Below are 22560 nucleotides of genomic sequence, written 5' to 3' on the forward strand. Positions count from 1 at the left end.
TTCTGTTTCTTCATACATTTGATCTAGTACTATTCAAATTATAGCTCTCAGTCCATTAGATACATTAGATCTCAGCCCAATATTTCATCGAGCCACAATCATGTTTATTTTTAAATGGGAAATATATAAAAATATAAAGTTCTTCATTCAGCAAGGATGGCATTGCTCTGATAAATAGTCGTGCACACATATTTCTTGTTGTTTTAGTGTATTGTCCAAACACTTCCCAAGCCTTCTCTCACCACAGGACATTTGTAATTGTGGCTCCCTCCAGATAAAGGGACTCAGCTTAACCCTCTCCTTTAAGAGAAGCTTTTCCTGATAATCTGTGCTAAACCATAACTCCCACCATTCTCCAGGTAACCTTTACATTCATCATCACAGACATTCTCATTTCTGTCACATAATGTGACATGTATCTAAGCTGTTACTTCATATCCATCACAGACTCTCCTACACAAATGTCTCATGAGGGCAGGGACACTGTTTTCTTCTTTTTTGTTAACACTACAGTATAGAAAGATTGCCAAACAGAAACAAGCATTTAATGTACAAGCACTCAATGAGTAATGTGAATGAGAGTTTAAACAGTATAATCCCTGTTGGTTTGGGAAGCAGATTCTTTTGTTTCTTGAGAATTACTCTTTTTTTGGGGGGGGACTTAATGGTGACATACAAAGAAAAGAGAGTTGACAATTGTTAAGTTTTTTTGTAGCTATTCTCATCTCCTATTTTCATTATTCTATTTCTTTTTGAACTTGGAGGTCCTTAATTTTTATTGAACAGTAAAGAAATGTACCAGTTCCATGTGTCCGGATACTGTTTTGATTATAGGATGGTACAAAAACTTCAGATCATTGGAAAACTGCCTATTTGCTGTTCCTTGTTATTTTGCTTGTAAACTTCAGTTGAAAAAAGTAAGATCTAAAGTGGGTTGCTTTCTCCTATTTTACACAGGATTAATTAATCATGGAAAAAGTCTGCCAGGGAAGGTAAATAATAAAACTTCTGTCACCTTCTGCCCTCATCTCAACTCAGGTGACTACAGGATGAACAGAATGGCTCTTCCCACTCTGGAAGTCTATTAACTTATCGCCACCTACTGGATGACTTGAAAACTACCATTATCTATGTATGATTGTCTTCCTCTGACCTGTGGTTGGTCATTCATTTCCCAATTCCTGTGAGTCTTACAATCCTTTGCTGGTTTCTTGGATTTCTTAATTACCACCTTGAAATGATGAGTATAAAGAAAAAGGGAAAACCAGGTACTAGTGGCTCATGCCTGTAATCCTAGCCACTCAGGAGGCTGAGATCTAAGGATCATGGTTCGAAGCTAGTCCAGGCAGGAAAGCTCATAAGACTCCTCAATTAAGCACTGATAAAACTGGAAGTGGAGCTGTGGCTCAAAAGGTAAAAGGCCAGCTTTGAGCATAAATGCTCAGGGACAATGCCTAGACCCTGAGTTCAAGCCCTAGGACCAACAAGAGAAAAGCAAATAAGAGGAAATAGAAGAGGGAGATGGAGAGAAAGGGAAGAAGGAGGAAAGAAAGAGAGGGAGAAATAAAGAAAGAAGAAAAAGAAAGGAAATGGAGCAAGGAAAGGAGGGAAGGAGGAACAGAAAGGGAGAAGGGAAGGAAGTAGAAGGGAGGAAGGAAATAAATAGAAAGGGAGGAAGGGGAAGGGAAGAAGAGGTAAAGGGAGATGGAGGGAAGAGGAGGGTGGGAAAGAGGAAGGAAGAAGAAAATAAACAAAAAAATGGGAAGAAAAAAACAGTGTATTCATTTGTCTGTGTTTACTATCTCAATATATTAAAGTTAAAATAAGTAATATATGGCTCCATATCCTCTAACTACTTAACAGAGTCAACTGAAGAGCTTTGGTGGTTGAAATTAGAGCACGATAAATTCCTTCTCTGGAAAGTTGTATTTTCTTATTAGTTGCTTAGTATCTCTTCCATCTAGCCAGAAGAGGTAAAATACAAGTGTGCTGATTATAAGTAAATGTATGGTAATACAACATGTACAAAGGCCTCAGAAGAGCAATTAATAGAATGCAGGTATTTCAGCAGAGAAGTGAATCATTCCCTTTAGAGCCAATAAAGTGGTGCAAATGAATGTTAGCCAGATTTACTCGTGCAGAGGCATCAGCAAATCAATAGAGCGATTACCATGGAGGGTACCGGAATGTAAAATCATGTTGGTGGCTATATTTATGCACAAATTGCACACTTAAAATACAGGTTGATTTAGGTGATGAGGGAAGCAAATGAGTTGGTCCTCTTTCAGTGCCCTTTCCATCTTACATAGTAAAGATTTACAAATCCCTTAAGCTCATTTAGAGGCACAGCCCAACTTCTCAGTAAAGTCCAACCAAGTAAACAACCACACCCTCCTTCCTCCTTTCTCTTTCTGTCTAGAATAGAGCAACACAAACCTATTCTAACAGAGATGGTGGTAGGATCTCCATATCTTATTCAAGAACATTCATGTGAAAATTAAGTTATGGTGATCTCTATCAAGGGAACAATTTCATTTTCATGAATCAATGAATTCCTTCCAAACAGGACAAAACTGCTACTGAAGAGGACTCCCCAGATTTTCAGGATACTCCTAAACATTTGGAAAAGGTTGTATGCATTCCAGAAGGATAGTACAGAAGTCAGCAAACTACAGCCCAACCACCAAATACAGATGCCCTTGTATTTTAGACGCTGACAACAATTTTCACATGGGAGAAAAATCTGATATATTGAATTTATTTGTATTTGGTTATTTGAAATTTGATAGGGAAGGGGGGAAAAACCAAGAGGGGGGGTGGTAGGGAGGAGGGTAAAGGGTACCAAGACATGTGAAAGGGTATCAATGTATGTGAATTAATGCACCTTCTATATGGCAAATATCATGTAACCCTTCTATTAATTACAATAAAAAATATATTAAAAAAAGAATCCCCCCCAAAAACTGTAAATGATTTTCTCTTTTTGATAAGATGCAAGCATTATCAGAAATTCAGATTTCAGTGTTCATAAATTAACTTTTCTTGGAACACAGTCAGGTATATCATTTTATGTACGATCTATGGCTATTTAGGCTACCAAGAGCAGAGGTGACCTGAAAAACCCTAAAATATTTACCATCTTGCCCTTTACAGAAAAAAATACTGACCTCTGTCTAAATAGACTGTTAACTTTCAAGAAAGTAGAAACCAGAAGTGGATCTGTGGCTCAGTGTGGTAGAGCTATAGCCTCAAGCAAAAGAACTCAGGGATGGCACTCAGCCCTGAGTTCAAACCCCACAACTGACTGAAAAAAAGGTAGAAATCAACCAAAACTACAATTCCAATATCTGAACCCAATGACTTGGAGTTTTTCCTTTTCTTGTACCTGAGTCAAGATTGCTTTATAGACTAGAGGTGTGAGATGCCATAGCTGTCAGAATGCATCGCTCCTTGTGGTGTTAATTAGCTCATAGCTGTGTCTTAAAACCAATCAACCTATGATAACCACCAAAGACAATCAGGAAATATCAACCTGATATATACCAATACTTCTAACCAAGAGCTCTAAGCAAACAGGAAATGGGAAATAAAGACAGAGTACTCTGCCTCTGTTGTCATTCTTTCCCAAGTCCCACAGCCAGGGAGACTTACACTTCTATCACAGGAGGGAGAAGAATTAGTCAGGAAGCTGGTGCCTTTGCCAGAAGCTGGTCCATTTACCCCCGCCCCGGCATCAGCCCATTATGTATTCACCTGATGGCCTGTTCTTCTTTTTCCCCCAAATCACTGACTCTTCCCTAAAAGTCCTACATCCCACTTCCCCTCTGACCTCAGTAGTAGACATTTAAGCTTGCACTACTCACTGAGTTTGAGGGTTATCATATTTTTTCACTCTTTGATGGCCCTGTGTGGATAATTACAGTGATCCTTATCAAGGGAACAGTTTCATTTTTATGAATCAATGAATTCCTTCCAAGCTTGACAAAACTGCTACTGAAGAGGACTCCCTGTTCACCTCCCTGTTAATCTTTTCTCCTGTTAATCTGCCTGCATTTCAGAGACTCAGAAGGAAGTGGGAAACTTCCTTTCCCTCTCCAATCCAAACCCATCCTAATGCTTATGGTGTGTGTGTGTGTGTGTGTGTGGTCTTGGGCCTGGGCACTGTCCCTGAGATCTTTGGTTTAAGACTAGCACTGTACTATTTGAGCCACAGGTCCACTTCTACCTTTTTGGGTGGTAAACAGGAAATGAGTCTCATAAACTTTCCTTCTTGGGCTGGTTTCAAATCACAATCCTCAAATCTCAGCCTCCCAAGTAGTTAAGGTTACAGGCATAGGCCTCCAGCGCCCAGTTAATGCTTCTATTTAACCTACTAAGTGAAGCTTCTATTTTTCTACTTCTCAGGAAAACTTGTGTTTTCTTGGACTTGCATTTCTAAGTTATGCTATTCTAATCCTTAAGAGCCAAGAAAGAAAAGCTCAGGATATAGAGAAGAAGCTATAGATCTCTTGGTGGTAGCAGTCAGCCAACCAACCTCAATTTCCGGGGCATGGAAGGAATGCCTGACAACTTCAGCTCCAACATGATGAGCAAGTGGTAACCTCACCTGTGACCCCATGTGTTTCTTCTTCTGTCTCACATTACTATCCCAGTTTTAGAGATGAGGAAACTGCTAAGTGACTTTGCTGAGAATGTTCAAAACAAAGTCCCTGTAGCCCAGACTTGCCTGTCAGATTCTGTTCTCTGTGAAGGGATGGGTGCAGAACTCCAGATGTGCTCACAGGCACTGGCAGAAGGAGGCAGCAGGCTGTGTGGAAGGTGCTGGAGAATGGTGGTAAGTCATGGATGTGGGCGTGCTTCTTGGTTGATTCCTCTGATGCTATGTGACCGAGGATGTGCTGTGACACTCTAACTTTATGTTTCTCCTTTGCTCTCTGAGCCAATTCAGAGGCACCACTCCCAACCAAAAACCTTCCTTGTGACGAGTGGTAAAGGAATGTTGCAGCAGCTATCATTATGACAACTCGCATCTGCAGTAACTAACTTGCTCAAGGTAATACCTGTGAGCATAGGACGTTAGCGCCAGGGTCCAAATCTCACAGCAAAACTGGGCAAAAGCCAGACAGTGCCAGCCCTCAGTAATAAGTGACAACTCCTGTCACACAAGTGACAACTATAATTGTTGTCACTGTGTGGCAGGAGATACAACCAGCTGCATGGGTAATGAATGCAAGAAAGTATGGAGAAGACAGGTGGGCTTAGATGGGAAGTAAAGGGGAGCAGATTCATTCTAAATATTAGACTGATTTAAGCCCATGAAAAGGGAAGTTTCTGAAACTGTTGAAGAGCTCAGATTTTGTGGAGATTTGGGCAAAAAACTCAAATCAAATATCTCTCATAGTTCCCCAAGTAATCCTCAAAGATCTGACACCATAATGAGAGTCAGGAGACCAAAGGGAAAAAGTGATATAGAAATAAATGTTAAACTTCATTCCAGCCATCGAAAAGGAACTCAAGAGGAAAATATTTAGTTTAAAATTAGGTTTAAGGGCCGGGAGTTTGGCCTAGTGGTAGAGTGTTTGCCTAGCATGCACGCAGACCCGGGTTCAATTCCTTGGCACCACATACATAGAAAAAAGCCGGAAGTGGAGCTGAGGCTCAAGTGGTAGAGCTCTAGCCTTGAGAAAGTCCAAGGACAGTGCTCAGGCCCTGAACTCAAGCCCAGGACTGGCAAAAAATAAAATAAAATTAGGTTTAAGTCTCTCCCTTCCTTCTCCCTCTCTCCCTCCCTCTCTCCTTGTCTTTCTTCCTTTCTTCCTTCCTTTCTATCTTTATCTGTGTGTGCTGTCTTCCTTATCAGCAAATCTTCCTCTGTACAGCAGAATTACTCTCAAAAACCTCTTCCCGTCCATACTGCCTTGAATTGCAATTCACTAGGCTTCCTTTTTTTTCTCCTTCCTTCCTTCCTTCCTTCCTTCCTTCCTTCCTTCCTTCCTTCCTTCCTTCCTTCCTTCCTTCCTTCCCCTCCCTCCCTCCCTCCCTCCCTCCCTCCCTCCCTCCCTCCCTGGTTTAGCCTATTTACTTGTTCCTTAGTTTGTCACATTGCAGTTCTGGAGATTCTCTTTTGCCCACTTTGAACTTGAGATTCTAGGATTCCCTTCTTCTCCGAATTTCCCAGACAGCATCAGTGGACGGTTACTCAGCCCACCACAGCAACAAAAGGTTCTTGGCTGGTTAAGTCACATTCGTTCACCCCTGTCTTGAAAAAATAGTTACTGAGGGGGGCCGGGAGTTTGGCCTAGTGGTTAAAGTGCTTGCCTAGCATGCGCGAAGACCCGGGTTCGATTCCTTGGTATCACATACATACAAAAAAGCTGGAAGTGGTGCTGAGGCTCAAGTGGTAGAGCTCTAGCCTTGAGAAAGTCCAAGGACAGTGCTCAGGCCCTGAGCACAAGCCCAGGAGTAGCAAAAAAAAAATAGTTACTGAGGGCTGACATTGACATTGTCTAGAGTGTTGAGAACTGAGCATATAGCAAGCCATTTCTGCTCCAACAGAAAGCTGAATCTTGAGGAAAGATAGACACAAATAAAATAGTTCTAGCCAGTGAAAATGACTGGGAGAAAACAAAGCAAGGTAACAGCGTTGAATATATATATTCATATATATATGCTGGGGTGACCTATGGCCTGAAAACTGAAAGGGAAGGACTAGTCACAAATAAGATAGCTCTGCCAGCAGAAAGTTTCAAGTGGAGAAAATAGCATGTACCAATGCCCTGAGGCAGAGAAATAAATGATTTTTGCTAGGACCCCAAAGAATACCTTTTGTAGGTGATTGCTCTGAGAATAGACTTGCTGCAATGAAGAATTTATGGATTCATCCTCTGCCTGTATCATGAGGTTCGGGAAAACAACAAAAAGATAACATTTCTATTTTGATATTCTTTGCTACCTTTGTAATATTTCTATTTTATTATTGTTAGCAACCTTTCTGCTATTTGGTGTTTATCTTTTATTGATAGCTTCTTGGCTACTGACAGACCTAAGTTTGGTGCTCGGTACTTAGTTTGGCCTAAGTTGTAGAGTATTTGCCTAGCACACACCAAGACCTGGTTCATTTCCTCAGTACCACATACATGGCAAAAAAAAACTGGAAGTGGTGCTGTGGCTCAAGGGCTAGAACTCTAGCCTTGAGAAAGCCCAAGGACAGTGGTCAGGTCCTGAGTTCAAGCCCAGGACTGACAAAATAAGAAAACCAAAAGAAGTGAATGCAGGCCCTATGAAATCTCTAGTTCTGCAAAACACAATATACTACCAGAGCTGGTCCTTTGAAGGCTTGTCTTTCCATGGCTACCCTATTATACTCATATTATGGAATATGTATATATTCCATAAGCACCAGTTACTCACGCCTGTAATCTTAGCAACTCAGGGGACTGAAATATGACCATCATGGTTCAAAGTCAACCCATACAGGAAAGTCCATGAAACTTGTACCTCTGATTAACCCACCAAAAATCTAGAAGTGGAGCATGAGCAGGAGGAGGAGGAGAGGGAGAAGGGAGAGGAGGAGGAGAAAGACGGGGGAGGAGGAAGACCAGGATGAGGAAAGAATCAAGAAAATAAACCAATGCTTGGAGGCCTTCCATGTTGGCAGAACTGCTGGGACTGCCCCCTTCTTCACTTAACTATTGCCTTAAACCATCTCAGGCTACCATACTTTGCATTAGAAGAATAACAACCTTAGTCCAACTCTCACTTAGAAAACAGCTGTACAGTCAGCCAAACCCAACTTCTAACCTCACCTTTATAATGATCAGTGTTGGCAAAATAAATAATAATCTTTCAAAAACTCATTGATTTGCATCTGTGAAAAAGAAGGTCACATTTCTGTAGCACAAAGTTTCTCTGAGAATTAAATGAATTTCACAGGAAACGTGCTTAGCACAAAGCTGGCCTCCTAAGCTTTCCCAATGTCAGCTCTGAGATTTCAAATCCCTTGTAGTTCAAATAATGCCATTTAGTAATTGGGCAATTTTACCTATGTGGGAAAGAAGTTTCTGGGAAGCAAAATAACAGTCTAACATCAATTCCAGAGTAAGAAATGTGAACATGTAATAGAATAAAGGCTTTCCTTAAAAGTAGAGTGATCAGGAGAAAAACTATATTTGAAATATCAATTGTAGCACATTCTTAGGCACAAAATAGATCTCCTAATAAATTCTAATCCTACTGTCCTACTTTGAGTAAGCATATATACCCGAAAGAGTTTTCTCTGAATTACCCTGACCTTACCTACCTTCTCTACACTCAATGACCATGAAATTATGACAATTTACTTCGTAGAAGAAACCAATTATAGTCAAATGTTGTGAAAGTGAAGGACTTTTGCACAATTACTCTTACTCCACAGCATTAAGATCCAGCAATGGGGAAATAATGATCAAAAACTCCAAAATCAGACCAGTGTTTCAGTGTTTCTGTAGATGGAAATGGCAGATGGGCAGAAAAAGAGACAGAGACAGAAAGACAGAGAGGCAGAGCAGACACAGGAGACAGAGTTTTGGAAGAACATACACTCTAACAATTCAAAGGAAACCTGATTCAATGCTGTAGGATAAGGATCTTTTTCAAAAGGGCTACTTTTTCTAGGACTTGTGAATCTCTACCCAGATAAAATCTTTCTAGTAAGAAAGGGGAAGAGCTCCTTCATGACCACTAACCAATAAAAATAGGTCTTGGTGTTAGACCAAAGGGAAGCCAACTGGGGTGGGGGAGGACAACTTTCTGTATGAGCATTCCTGTGTTAGGTTCATGAGAGGCTACAGTGTAACAGGGTTCTTATGGAGGCATTCATGAGCCAAAATGAAAAACGGAGAGTGAAATATGGATACTGGGTCCATCTGGCATCACCGTGGAAGGATGTTCCCAAAACTGTTAGCAGTGAAATGATCCCACCCCTAGGTGATAGGGATGGGGACTTGGACAATAGGTTTCTGGATCTGCCAGACTTGTGCCATGAACTTGTGAGGTTCTTAGAACTTCCCAGCTCCCTGTGATACCACCCCCTGGCCATGACTGTATTTAGGCCTCAGTCCCTCAGCTGCCATTCTGCATCAGGCTTCAGGTCAGCATGGCGTCCCTCTTTACTTCTCCCTTCTAGTTGATCTGGTTTGTTGAGATTGCTTTTCTTCTCTTTCTTTACTCTCCTACCCTCATGGCTCAGTTTCCTAAGAGAGTTAAGTATACTTAAGGCTGCAAGTCACTGGTTTTCTAATAAAGACTCCCAGTTGGACTTCTCCACATGTGGCTTCTCTGCATCTTGTGATGGAATTCCCATGCAACAGTGGCGTCTTCAGAGAAAGACAGGTCAGGCATTTCAGTTCTGACATCTTCCTACCACACAAGGTTTTAGTTAATATAAATTTCACACCACTACCAAAATATAATTATTTCTAAGTTGGGCTGAGCTTGGCAAGATGTTCTCCTGATGGAAATGTGGGAAATCACAGACTAGAAACAGAATAATCTGACTTCTTAGATGATTCTCATGTGATTTGATGAACACTGGCCCAAGCTTAGCCATGAAAATACCCCATTGGATAGAACCCCAACCTACAAGTTAACACCCAATGACGTTCTCAGCATTTTTCTCAGGGGTGCTAGTAAAGACTAACCTGAAAGAATCTAGAAGCCTTGGGCCCACCCCCGCCCCCATGCCTGCATTCCGTGGCTCTATGATGAACTCATTTTCTCAAAACTTTGAGTCTGGAAGGATTACAGATTATGTTGCTATGTGACTTGTCCTATGATCATGACTGACTCCAAACTCCCCAAGGATGAGGCAAAAATAAACCTTCCACTGACCTCCTGGATGCAGACATAGCCTATGTCCCTGATGAGATGTTTTAATATCCCATGGCCTGGGAAACTGTAGGCAGGGAAGTAGAAGAGAGCCCATTCCAGGCTGTACCTCTATGGGCCACTGGGAAACTCCAGGCAAGGCAGTGCCTGAGAGGCAAGGCCAGACACCCTGAGAGGCAAGGCCAGACACAGCCCTGCATGGGCCTGGGCAAGGACACAGTACTCACCAAGGGTTTTGATGGTGTTGCTGGGCCAGCTTCGAGGACTAGAGCCATAAGTGTTCACAGCCCTCACAGCAAACTGGTAGTTGGTATCTGCAGCAAGGCCTTTGATAACCATGGAGTCCATCTGGATATGTTCCTGGATTATGGTCCAACTCTTGTCTAAATCTGGTCTTTATTGATTTAAAAAAGAAAAAGAAAGAAAAAAAGAAGCAGTTCAGAAATACCAGAGGGAAGGGAAGCTAGCTGGCTGTGTAAACTAATAGCATTTGAACTCTGCAAGCAATACTCATAAAAATGAGTTAACATTTCCTATCTGAAAGTGGTCTTGATTTTAAATTGTAGGCCATCATTTGTAAGCTCCTGCCAATGAAAGCAAATAGATCATTTTTAGGGCCATTTGTAAGCACTGCGTAGAAAACATCTGAGTTTGCTTGCACAGCCTTGACTATGATGAAAAGACCCTCCACAGGCGAGTTCATTTTCAAGGACTAGGTCCTCCAGATGTTTCCTAAACAAGCCTCTCCTTGGCAGTCCATTTCCAGAGGTCAGGAAAGCACAGATTCCCTCTATTCACAAGCTGTTCACAAATAAACAAATGTAAGTTTTATAGGGTGACTGATAACATGAATTACCATGGGAAACCCAGGAAGAATCTCTTCACGAACTTTCTTACTCCTAACGGTTTGTACTTTCTGTGTCGACTTTCTGGAATTCTACCTGCCATTCTGAGGTTCCTTCTGAGGAAAGTGCAGCTTCGCTTAGGAGCTTGCATTGGAGAGGTGAGACACAGGAGCAAGAGTACAAGCTCTGAAGGTAAACACTTGTAATCTTCAGGAGGCTGAGATCTGAAGATCATGGTTCAGAGTTTACCCGGATAGGAAAGTCCATGAGCTTCTTATCGCTGATTAACTAGCAAAATGGTAGAATGGACATGTGGTCCAAGGGGTAGAGCACCAGCCTTGAGCAAAAAAACCAAGAGAGAGTGCAAACCCCTCAGTTCCAGCCTCAGTATTCTCTCTCTCTCATCTCCTCCTCCTCCCACAGTACACACACACACACACACACACACACACACACACACACACACACACACACGTTTTCCCACTTGTAAATGAGGAAGGATAAGGGTAACTAAGAGGATTCTCACAAAGATAAATATAACACATGTCCTTCTATAGGGAATGTAAGCACTCAGCATGGGTTTGCCCTAATATAAGGGAAAGATTCATTTGTAGAGCTGCCTACTTACTCCATGTCAGCATGGCCCCTTGCTCTATAGCTATACCATGTGGTGAGTTAGTCCTTGATTAGTCTGAAGTGTATAATGTATATACTGAATTTTAAAGAGAAGAATCAATATAAAATATCTCACTTGTAAATACAAATTGTTTACATTCATATTAGATAGGGATTGAAGAGATAATATTTTGGATGTAGTTAGTTACATATTTTATTGAAATTCCTTCCCTGTTATCTTCTCTTTTTCCTTTCTGTCTTTCTTTGCGCGTGTGTGTGTGTGTGAATGTGTATGTATGTGTGTGTAAATATACATACATGCGTATGCACATGCATATACCAGTTCTAGGATTTAAACTCAAGTCCAAAATGCTATCCACTGGCTTTTTTTTTATTTCAAGGACCATGCTCTACCACTTGAGCCACATCTCCACTTCTGGATTTTTGTTGATTAGTTGGAGATAAAAGTCTGATAGACTTTACTGCCCAGGCTGGCTTCAAACCATGATCCTCCCAAGTAGCATGGCCTTCTCAATGCCATGGCTATAAAACAAACTTTTCTATAGGCTTGTATTGCATCTCTCTAGGATAGAATTGCTCTGTATCAGTGTCCGAGGTGAAGGACAGAAAGTAAAGCAACTGCAGTTGATAAGACCTACAATATGAAAGTGGGGAACATAGGACAGAGCCAACGACATTGAGAATGGCTTAACTGGACATATGTGTTAGTAGTTAAACATAGTATCGTTTATCAAGCACTTTTAAAGTACTAGCATTGTCCTAATACCTCTACTCACTTACTCTTCCCACACTAACTATAGCAGAAGGAAGGTACTAGTACTAAACAATTTTGTTGTGGTTTTAACACAGAAGAAATTAAGCCACTGGATGGCTAAGAAACTTGCCCAAAGCCATATGGCTAAGAAATGGCAAGGTACGTTTGGATTGATTGGTTAGATTAAGAAGATCCTTGATATTGCAAGATCTGAGGGTGGCAGGGGGGAGCAGGGGGTAGGACTAATTATTCTTCCTCCTTCCCTGGCCAGAAAAAGGAGAGCTCATTTGTCAACTGAGTTCCAGTTCAATGTCTTTAATATTTTGCCTCTGATTTTTCCACAAGTTTTCAGTTGCATTGTACAACATCTCTGCTCACAAACATCCTGAGGAAAACAGCCAGCAAGGAATGTTGATGTTTGGTCCTTCATGAACAAATTATCCAGCAAGGAAATAAAAGTACACTGGATGGACCCAATCTTTAATATGTGCTCACTTGATCTTCATTAGCATGAATTACTACTAAAAGAACCCTCTGGCCCACCATGCTGAGCAGTAGTTAATAACTACACATAGTATCTAATCGTGCACTTGGAAAAGCCAGAATTTGCAGGGCTGGTTTGCTGGAGGAAGAAGGATTAATATCACTTTCCTGTTAAGTCTTTCCTTGAAGATGGGATTCTGTAAACTAACTTTATCATCAAAGAGAAAACCCCAAGTGTGTGGAAGACAATACACATTTGCAAACTCAACTGAGAAGAAAATCAGTTTGCAGAGAAAGCCATGGGGGGTAGAAGGGGAACATCTAAAAGTGAGCTAGGAAAAATCTAATCTTTAAATCAAACTCTTCTGTCCTTCTCTGTGAAACTTTCCTGTGAGATCGTTAGAGGAAATAACTTCATCTGTTTTTGGAATGTGCAGGGAGTTTACCCAGGGCTCTTTTCAAGGATCTGCAGCAATCCTCACACAAAAGTTAGAGCAAACACAAAGATTACTTTGGATTTGTTGTTCATTTCACAGGAGAGAAAAAAATCAGCAAATTAGAGATTGAAATCCTTAACATCTAACTTCATTAAAGAGCATGAGAGGATAGCTCTGACAGTGGAATCCCAGTTCAAAAGTCTTTAATATTTTGCTTCCAGTTTTGTCACAAGTTTCTCAGTCTCTTGGGTTATAAAAGTGCAAAGGTAAGGCTGAGAGAGAGAGAGAGATAACCAAGCAAGACTATTGCCTTAAAGCATTCTCAGCAATAGCTTTATCGTATTTTTTGATTGGAGAAAACCATGTTATCCTTACTACTACAACATTGCCAGTCAAATAACCAGAGCAATGTATCCTAATCCAGTCCCTAACAATGAAAAGGGACAGAGGGAGTGGCTTTGGCAGAGACCATGTGCTGCGACCTCAAAAGAGATGGACAGTCACTAGCTGGACTGGAACTTCAAGCACTTTTCCAAGTAGCAGGACAGGGCTGTACTTCATGTCCCACACCTCAGGAGATTGGCGGCTGGCCTTTGGAGGGGTTGGCAGGAGGAGTTTGGGAAGAGCTATAGGAAATGTTCACCAATGAATCCTCAAAATCCAATCAAGTACTCAAGGCATATCCATTGGTTTCTTTTGATGGGAAGAAATGCTGTTGGCTGGCAAAGACACTAGCCTGGTTATCAAGGTTTAGTGCAGAGATTATTTGATATGGTTATCTGAGGAATTCTAGAAGTGATGGGCAAGATTTTGAATATGAGCACTTACACTTATGCCATGTTTCTAACTAAAGTTTCCTTAGCTTTAATTAGATTCTTAAAGATAATTATGGAGCTCAAAGTTTTAAGAGTCACAGATGTAGTTTATTTCCTTTCTACCCATGAACATAGAAGGAAATCCATTTACTTAGAGAAACACTGAGTGGTATATGGCACATGGTAAATATCTTCTGTTCTCCTTTGATATAGTATTTTGAGCATATTGCCCACTGTCAATCTCAGCAGGTGATCATTAAAAATGATCTAATGATTATCACCAAGGCATCATCACAAAAGTTAGACTCTAGTGTGACAGTGTGGAAAGAATTTCCCAAGAACAACAAAAGAAATTAAGAAGAAGAGAAAATGGGAAAAACAACAACAAAAATCCTCAAGGTAGCAAAGAAAGCTAGCTCTGCTTCTGTACTTTTATTTTGAACACTAGGTAAAAACATGAAAAACAGTCTCAGGATGGATGCTGGTGGCTCACGCCTGTATTCCTAGCTATTCAAGAGGCTGAGAATCATGGTTTATAGCCAGCCCACACATGAGAGTCTGTGACTCTTAACTCTGATTAATCACACACACACACACACACACACACACACACACACACATGCATACACACCCACACACAAGAGCTCGAAGTACAGCTGTGGCTCAAGTGGGAGAATGTTAGCCTTGAGCAAAAGAGCTAAGTTCAAGTCCTAGAACTGGCGCACATACCCAAACAGTGAAGAGTCATAGCCTGTTATATTTAAAATAACAATGGAATTCTAGGAAATGCAAAGTGTTGAGTGAGACATGGCCTCCCCAAATAAGATGTGTGGCAGTATAAAAACTCCAAGTGATTTCAGTACATAGAAATACAAGAGCAGAACCAGGCACAGTGACTCATGCCTATAATCAAGGAAGGAAGGAAGGATGGAAGGAAGGAAGGAAGGAAGGAAGGAAGGAAGGAAGGAAGGAAGGAAGGAAGGAAGGAAGGAAGGTAAAGAGAGAAAGAGAGGCCAACACAAAAGATATTTAACAGGTACTTAGAAAGTTTTCATGTTCAGCAGTTTTTTAAGCCAACCACATAGATATTAGACAAAGAGTGTATAGCTAGGACGTGCTGTGATAAAATGTACAGTGGGGGGGTTATAAACCTGGCCTTTCAAAGTGCAAGAACAAGCTCTATATGGATTCTGTGGTCCAGTGCCCATAGATGGGATGTGGTTTTTTATCACCTGAGTTCAAAGGTGGACACCGGCTGGTTTGGATAGAAAAGTTAGTGAGCTTCCAGTGGATATTCAGGGAAAAGAAAGCCTGTGTCAAATAGAGATGATATAGATTTTCTGAGTTTTTCACACTGAACTAGGAAGTACAATAGTTCCTTACAGGCCCAAAAGTTCCATCGACTAAGGAACGTTTTTGGTGAATATTAGGAATGAATGAATCATCAAGATTAAAGTCAACTGCCTTGGAAAAGATGAACACTGCACCACTTAGTCATATTAAAGCAGAACTTGGCCGCTATGGCTTAGTAATGATCCGCAGAAGAACATGCATAGAACATTGTACTCTTATCGATAAAGATCTCTCTCTCTCTCTCTCTCTCTCTCTCTCTCTCTCTCTCTCTCTCTCTCTCTCTCTCTCTCTCTCTGTCTGTCACACACACACACACACATACACACACACACACACACACACACACACAACTTAAAAACAAGTTTCACACAGGAGTTCTTACTTTTAACCTATGTGGTACCATCTACTCTTTTATGGGTGTACTCTACTTTGCTTTTAAAAAATGGTTGGTCAATATCCTTCAACTATTTTCCTTCCTTCTGGTCAGTCACCTTACAGTTTAAAAACCTCTGTTCTGATATTCAGACTTAGGAGAGGATTGCAAGGGCTCAATAGCTATGTGCATATCGCCATATAAAATGATGATAATTGAAATGAATTCCATGAAATAGAAGCAGAGGTTTTATATTGTACTATTGTGGTTCCTCCTCTTTCTCCACTGTCTAATTTTTTTTTGCTTTTTTCCCTTTTGTTGCTGTTTTTAATTTCTGTACCCTTTGTCTTATATATGTTTATTCGATTTGGGGTAGGGAAGGGGAAGCACAGAAATGATGGACAAATGGTGAATCAATTCAAAGTGAAACCCACTAGACACTAGTTGGAAATGAATTTTACAGCTTGATGGAGAGAGAAGTTGGGGTGAGGGAAATACTGGAAGAAAATATGGAGGGGGTGACACTGTTCAAAAGGAAATGTACTCATTATCTGACTTGTGTAACTTTAACCTCTCTGTATATCACTTTTATGATAACATTTAAAATAAAAATAAAGAAGCTCTGGTTCTAGAAGCTGAAGTGGAAATGAAGCTTAAAGCATGTTGACTTTAATGAGGAAACTGGGCCCAAAGTGGTTAAACTCCACTGCTTGTAAACTAATTTGGAGAGTGGAATTTGTTGGCACAGAACACCGTCCCTCGGGATATAGCATATCATGTTCTTGTGGCCTGGACAGTAGAAGCCACCCATTGAGCACCAAATGAGGGGACCAAATATCCAATGATAGTGCAGTCAGACGTGTGCAACCTCATGTTCTCCCTGAACGTCAAACTTCTGCTTCCATACTAACTTGATGGCTTCTTTCCTAAAAACTTCCCTTTATATTCGTTCTTTTAATAATCATTTCAGAAACATAATTTATAAAACTCCTCTGAATTAAGCCATGCCTTGAACCTGGTTTTACTATACACACCAAGTTTATCATGGTTCATTGTCATTTCCTATGTCTTCACCACGAGGCTGTGGGCTCAGGAAGCATTATTACATCCTTGTTTCATTCATCTCTGTGTTTCTTGAAATGTCCCTGTGATCTCTCAAAAGTACAGCCAGGGCTGGAAGAGTGGCCTAGTGGTAGAGTGCTTGCCAGGCATGCACGAAGCCCTGAGGTCGATTCCTCAGCTTCACATACACAGAAAAAAGCCAGAAATGGTGCTGTGTCTTCGTGGTATTGTGCTAGCCTTGAGCACAGAGAGGCCCAGAGACAGTGCCCAGGCACTAAGATCAAGCCCCAGGACTGGTAGGAAAAAAATGCTGACACCTCTATTGCTTTTCTACCTAACTTTCCATGTTTCCTTATTTCCTTCAGTATAAAGCAAGCTCTTTCATGATGGCTCTTTTGGTCTGATGCTTCCTTACCTAACTTTCACCATGTATAGCTCCAGGCTTTCTGAACAATTTCTAGAACACTTTCTTTATACCTCCAATCTTAAGTGCTTCCCACAGCCAGAACCTTTCATGTTACTTCTTCATTCCTTTTCTGTCTACTTATCTCTGACATGCCTTCGTCAGCAATTGTAAGAAGCCATCCCAGATACCTTCAGAACTGGGTTACTTATAAATACGTGCCACTTTTCTGTGACAAAATTTTTAAGTTAAGCTGGGCTTAGGGAATCATGCCTGTAATCCTAGCTGCTTGTAAGGCAAAGATCAGAAGGATCATAGTTCAAAGTCATCTTGAGCAAATAGGAACATAGTTGTCCAGGCTGGCCCAAGCATAAATAGGAGACCATACTTGAAAAATAAAGCAAAAGAGGATAGGGATGTGTCTCAAATGGTAGGGAACCTGCTTAACAAGTACAAGACTCTGAGTTCACAAGGAAGGAAGGAAGGAAGGAAGGAAGGAAGGAAGGAAGGAAGGAAGGAAGGAAGGAAGGAAGAAAGGAAGGAAGGAAGATAGGAAGGAAAGAAGGAAGGAAGGAAAGAAGGAAGGAAGGAAGGAGCACAGGAGGGAAGGAAGAAAGGGAAGGAGGAAAAAACAATTCAGATGTCAAACACGTGGTCCTTTTAGCCACTGTCACCACCCTTGCTCGCAAAACTCAGCACTCTGGACTATGATTATCTACATTCTCTGGAAAACTTTCTAAGTGATAGACCTATAGTTTTTACAACTCTAATTCTTTTTTATCTCATGTTTTGTTTATTATTGGTTTGGCATTCTTTAAGAATAGTGCAAGTTCATTCATCATCTGCTCAACAGACTTAAATGTCTGCACCTAAACCCCTCCATATACATCCTATTCATTTATTTTTTTTCATATATTTTTATTGTAATTAATAGAAGGATTACGTTATATTCACCAGACAGAAGGTGCATTGATACCCTTTCTCATGTCTTCTTTCACTCATAATTTGCCTGTGCAAAACAGCAGAAGACACAGGACATAAAACATTCAGCACAACATATATGCTCCTAGTCCCCAGTCAAAGGTGGCTGCCATGAATTACCCAGAAATAACATAATGGTGGCAAATCAGGAGCCAGAGCTGCCAGTATATATGGAGTTTTACTGGGACACAAGTCTAGTGAACTGCTTAGGTTCTGTCCACTGTTCCTTGATCATTCTAATGGCAAAGTAGAAGAGCTGAGACATAATTCATATCACAGACAGAGGACAACTTCTGATGTAAATTGGCATCTTTACCCTTCTTACACCACTATGAAGTCTGATGAAGCTGCTGTCTCTTTCTCAGGCTATGTGAATATGCATACAATAAAAAAATAAGATCACGAAGGAAGCTATGTTGAAAACAATGATAAAAATAATAAATATGATATAGTCACACACGTACTTCTTTATGAACATACTAAGAAAGCCTAGCAATGAATTTAAGTCACTGTGGTGATTTCTAAGTAGTAATAAACATAACTATTTTCGAAGTATGGGCAACAATTACCATAAGAAAAGAAAAAACTCATCATTCTAACAACAACAGAAAGCATAGTACTGCTAAAGCTACCATGGTTTGCTGTCTGAATTGATTTAGGAAAAAAATGTTAAGTTACAATAGCTGAAACTAAAAATGTAATTATTTTCCAACCAAGAGCAGGGACCCCTTTAATTCTACCTCAGAGTGTGCTTGGGGAGCTGCAGACTGCAGATTAAATGCCTGTCTGTGAAAAAAAAAAAGTCATTGCATAGATTATCCTGAGTAAACAGGATAGTAGAGGGGAAACAATAAAAATAAAACAAAAATAAGCCAGGCGTGGTGGCTCTTGCCTGTAATCCTAGCTACTCAGGAGGCTGAGATCTGAGGATCAGGGTTCAAAGCCAGCCAAGGGGACTAAAGACCGAGAGACTCTTATCTCCAATTAATCACTAGAAAACTGGAAGTGGTGATGTGACTCCAGGGGTAAAAATCTCAGGGACAGCACGCAGGCCCAGAATTCAAGCCCCCACAACCATCACACACACACACACACACACACACACACACACACACACACACACACACACACACACACACATACAAAGACAGAAAGAAAAGAAAGAAAGAAAGAAAGAAAGAAAGAAAGAAAGAAAGAAAGAAAGAAAGAAAGAAAAGGAAGGATTTGTTTTCTACCAAAAATTAATGGAAAGAGAGAAGTCAAAAAGCACTAAGAAGTCACATTAGGAAAAAAAAATTTCATTTGGCCTTCAGCCTCTTTCTTTATTTACGTGTTGGCTGGACCCCACCAAATGACAAACAGATGGATGGAACAGGTAATAATAAACTCAGATGGCAATTTGTCCCAGGTAGGGCAATGGGAAAGCACACTTTTCATTTACAGTTTACAAATGGCTCCCCAAACTGCTACACAAGAATTCAATTTATGTCAAGTTCCATCCATCTGGCAAGGAATGATATGAGGACCGCTCCCAGTTGGAGGGCCCAAAGTTACAAGGAAATCAATTTGCAGAAGTGTAGGTCAGACCTCCACATAAACATTCAGAAGAGCCATTCCATCTGAATTGGGGTGGATGGGTTTGGCAGCTATCAGAATTTCTGGAACCAGGCACCCATCTGGAAGGTGCTTCTGAGAGTTTCAATTTGGAAACTAAAGGTAAGACAAAGGAATTCTTGTTTTCACAAAGCACCGTTTGTTAACATTGGATCTCTGCTGACCTCCAAGCACACCCGTTATGCCTGTTATGGTCTATTCTACTCCATTCTGGCAGAAAGGAAGGTTGCCACCTATAATAGCACAATTCCCTAAATACCATCTTGGAAAAAAGGGGGGAATTGCTTCATTTGCCATCTTCCTCAATCTTCTCTAAATTAATTAATTGCTTAAGAATTCCTTAGGGCTGAGGCTGTAGCTTAGTGTCAGAGTACTTGCCTAGCATGCACAAAGGGCTGGATTAGACCCCTGCATTGCCAAAAGAAAAAGGAAAACTTCTTTAAATATTTTCAATCTTGACATTTGACAGAAAGTTAGCATAGGACTATAACTATATTGCTATTAGATATTTGTCTATTGTTACATATTCTACTAGAGTGCTATGAAGTAAATTGGCAACTTACCTATGAAGAGCTTGAAAGCACAAGTTTGCTTTCTATAAGCAATAAAATAAAATTTACAGTGGGAATGCTCAAGGTATATATATATATATATATTACACACTCACACATATATACATACATATATGGTATTTGAAGACTTACCACATACCAATGAGAATGTGTTACTTCCAGGGGGCTAGTAGCATGTGCATGCACAGGCCAGTTTGGGGTCTAGTGTAGTTTTAGCTCTGCTGTTTACCTGCATGGTCTCTGATATGAGTAACACAACCCTTATTTAACTGCTGTGGACCATGCTTTTTAAGTGATCCACTTCAAAATGACTGCTTGTAGTGTGGCAGCATATCTGTGTGTGATTAAGGGTAGAAGAATCCATATAAAAAGGCCCCATGCATCACTCTTCTACGTGCTGTGCAGAGACACTGTGGTGTCTTTATTCCCTTTCTGATGCGGCATGAGCATCTGCATTTTCTAGAGAAGGAAAGCCAGGCTCAGAGGACTGAGAGTTTACTCAGGGTTTGAGCTGGTGGTTTGATTTTCATGACTGGTGTCTAAATGATGTCCCAGCACCTACTTAACATGCATTGTTTTTGCTCCATGGGAGTTGCTATACCCCAGGAGAGAGCAGGTAGGAAGACAGATGTTGGATAAAGAATAAGCCTTCTGTTCAATTCAGAGATACCTTTCCTGAGTCTGTATTTGAAAAACTTAAACCTAATAGATGATGACATCATTCAGGCTGTAAGGATCAATTCTGAATGAGAAACTCAAAGCTTTAGACCTGTACCATGAAGTCTTAGAACTACTCAAAGAAAATCCAGAAATCTGCCTTGCTTCTACTGTGAAGCTCTGCCTTGATCTTCATTTCAGTAATGGCCTTTTTCAAGCTTATTTCCAGTGAGATAGCTAATTGAATGCTTATGTGATTTGTTTAAGGAAGAGTTATGGTGGGATATACAGTTAGAATGGTCTTCTAAAAATTATCAACTGTTGGGCAATCATTTTTGAAACATACCCTAAGGATATGTCTGTGACTTGTGACATTCTCAAGTAAAACCAATATGTAGGCAGTGTAATTGGGCTTGAAGTAGGGTCAAATGAAGATTAACTCTGCAAGTCCTATTATAAAGACATTTACAGGGGTCCAGAGAATTGTTTAGGCAGAAAGTTGTGAAAGGCAGACAATGCTAGGCACCATTCCATTTCATTTATTAGAATAACTAAGAAACTGTACTCATGTTTCAAGCTTATCCACATGCCAGACACTTTCACAACCATCCAAATAGGGATTGCAAACACCTATCTTATTCCTAAAACATAGACATATTTTAAACCCTTATATGTATCCAAAATAAAGTAGTGGTAAATTTTTGACTAAAAGCATCCACTGAAAGGTTTTTTTTTTTATTTGTTTGTTTGTTTTTGGTTGGTGATGAGGCCTGGGCGCTGTCCCTGAGCTCTTCAGCTCAAGGCTACCGCCCTACCACGTGAGCCACAGTGCCTCTTCTGGTTTTCTAGTGGTTAATTGGAGATAAAGCCAGTCTGGGCCGGCTTTGAACTTTGATCCTCAAATCTCAGCCTCCTGAGTAGCTAGGATTACACCATGCCCAGCCCCCACTGAAAGTTTTTCAGCATTTTTCCAGCAGTGGATAATGCAAAACTCTAGAGTAGTTTTAAGCAGTCACATGACATCTATAGAGAAAAACTATAGGAAACTTCAATGGCAACTAGCTCTCACTCCTAAAGAACCTGACAGAAACACATGTGAGACATGGTACCTGAACTGCAACAGCGCCATCAGAAACATTTTCCCCAGCCTTTGGTTTTCACTGTCACCATTGTGTACGCATTTTTGTTTTGTGAGAAAGTCACTTACCCTGGGGAAATTTCTAGGCAGAAGAAGGAAGATTTCTCAGGCATTTAGAGCACAAATATTTCAAGACATGGGTGGCTATATTTATTCTTGGTTTTTATTTAATAAACACTTAAGCATTGCTCTTGCTGCCTGTAAGAGATTGAGGCAAGACAGAAAGCAAACAGAGACACTTGGCCCAAGATAATATAAATGCAGAGGACATGATGCATTGTATTTTTATTTTTTTAAAAATCCTCTTCTCCTGGGCTATCAATGTGTGAGAAGTAATGCTCCCACTATCTGGAGAATGTAACTATAACCCATCTATACATTACCCCGACAATAAAAAATAAAAATAAATCCTCTTCTCCTGAGCAAAGTCATCACATAGTTACTCCAAATGTAATGTTTTAAAACAGAAGAGCAAGTTCTAAGCTTGAAACGAAGTCAGAATTGACAGCAATGGTTCCTCTGGAGTTTTCAGAACTCAGAACGGTGTCTGGCAGTGGGAAATGGAGGAGGGGA

General features: G+C 40.6%; 1 protein-coding gene across 1 annotated transcript in view; it reads right to left on the reverse strand.

The window, feature by feature from the left end:
• Egflam (EGF like, fibronectin type III and laminin G domains) overlaps positions 1 to 22560 on the reverse strand; it is a 165095-nt gene that overhangs the window by 67579 nt on the left and 74956 nt on the right. The window contains exon 6 of the mRNA XM_090332027.1: positions 10092 to 10258. Within this exon, the coding sequence (XP_090188153.1) occupies positions 10092 to 10258 (167 nt within the window). The remainder of the gene's footprint in view (positions 1 to 10091; positions 10259 to 22560) is intronic.

The sequence above is a fragment of the Megascapheus bottae genome, chromosome 4, assembly GCF_031878675.1.
Source record: "Megascapheus bottae isolate mThoBot1 chromosome 4, mThoBot2.hap1, whole genome shotgun sequence".
Lineage (NCBI taxonomy): Eukaryota > Metazoa > Chordata > Mammalia > Rodentia > Geomyidae > Megascapheus > Megascapheus bottae.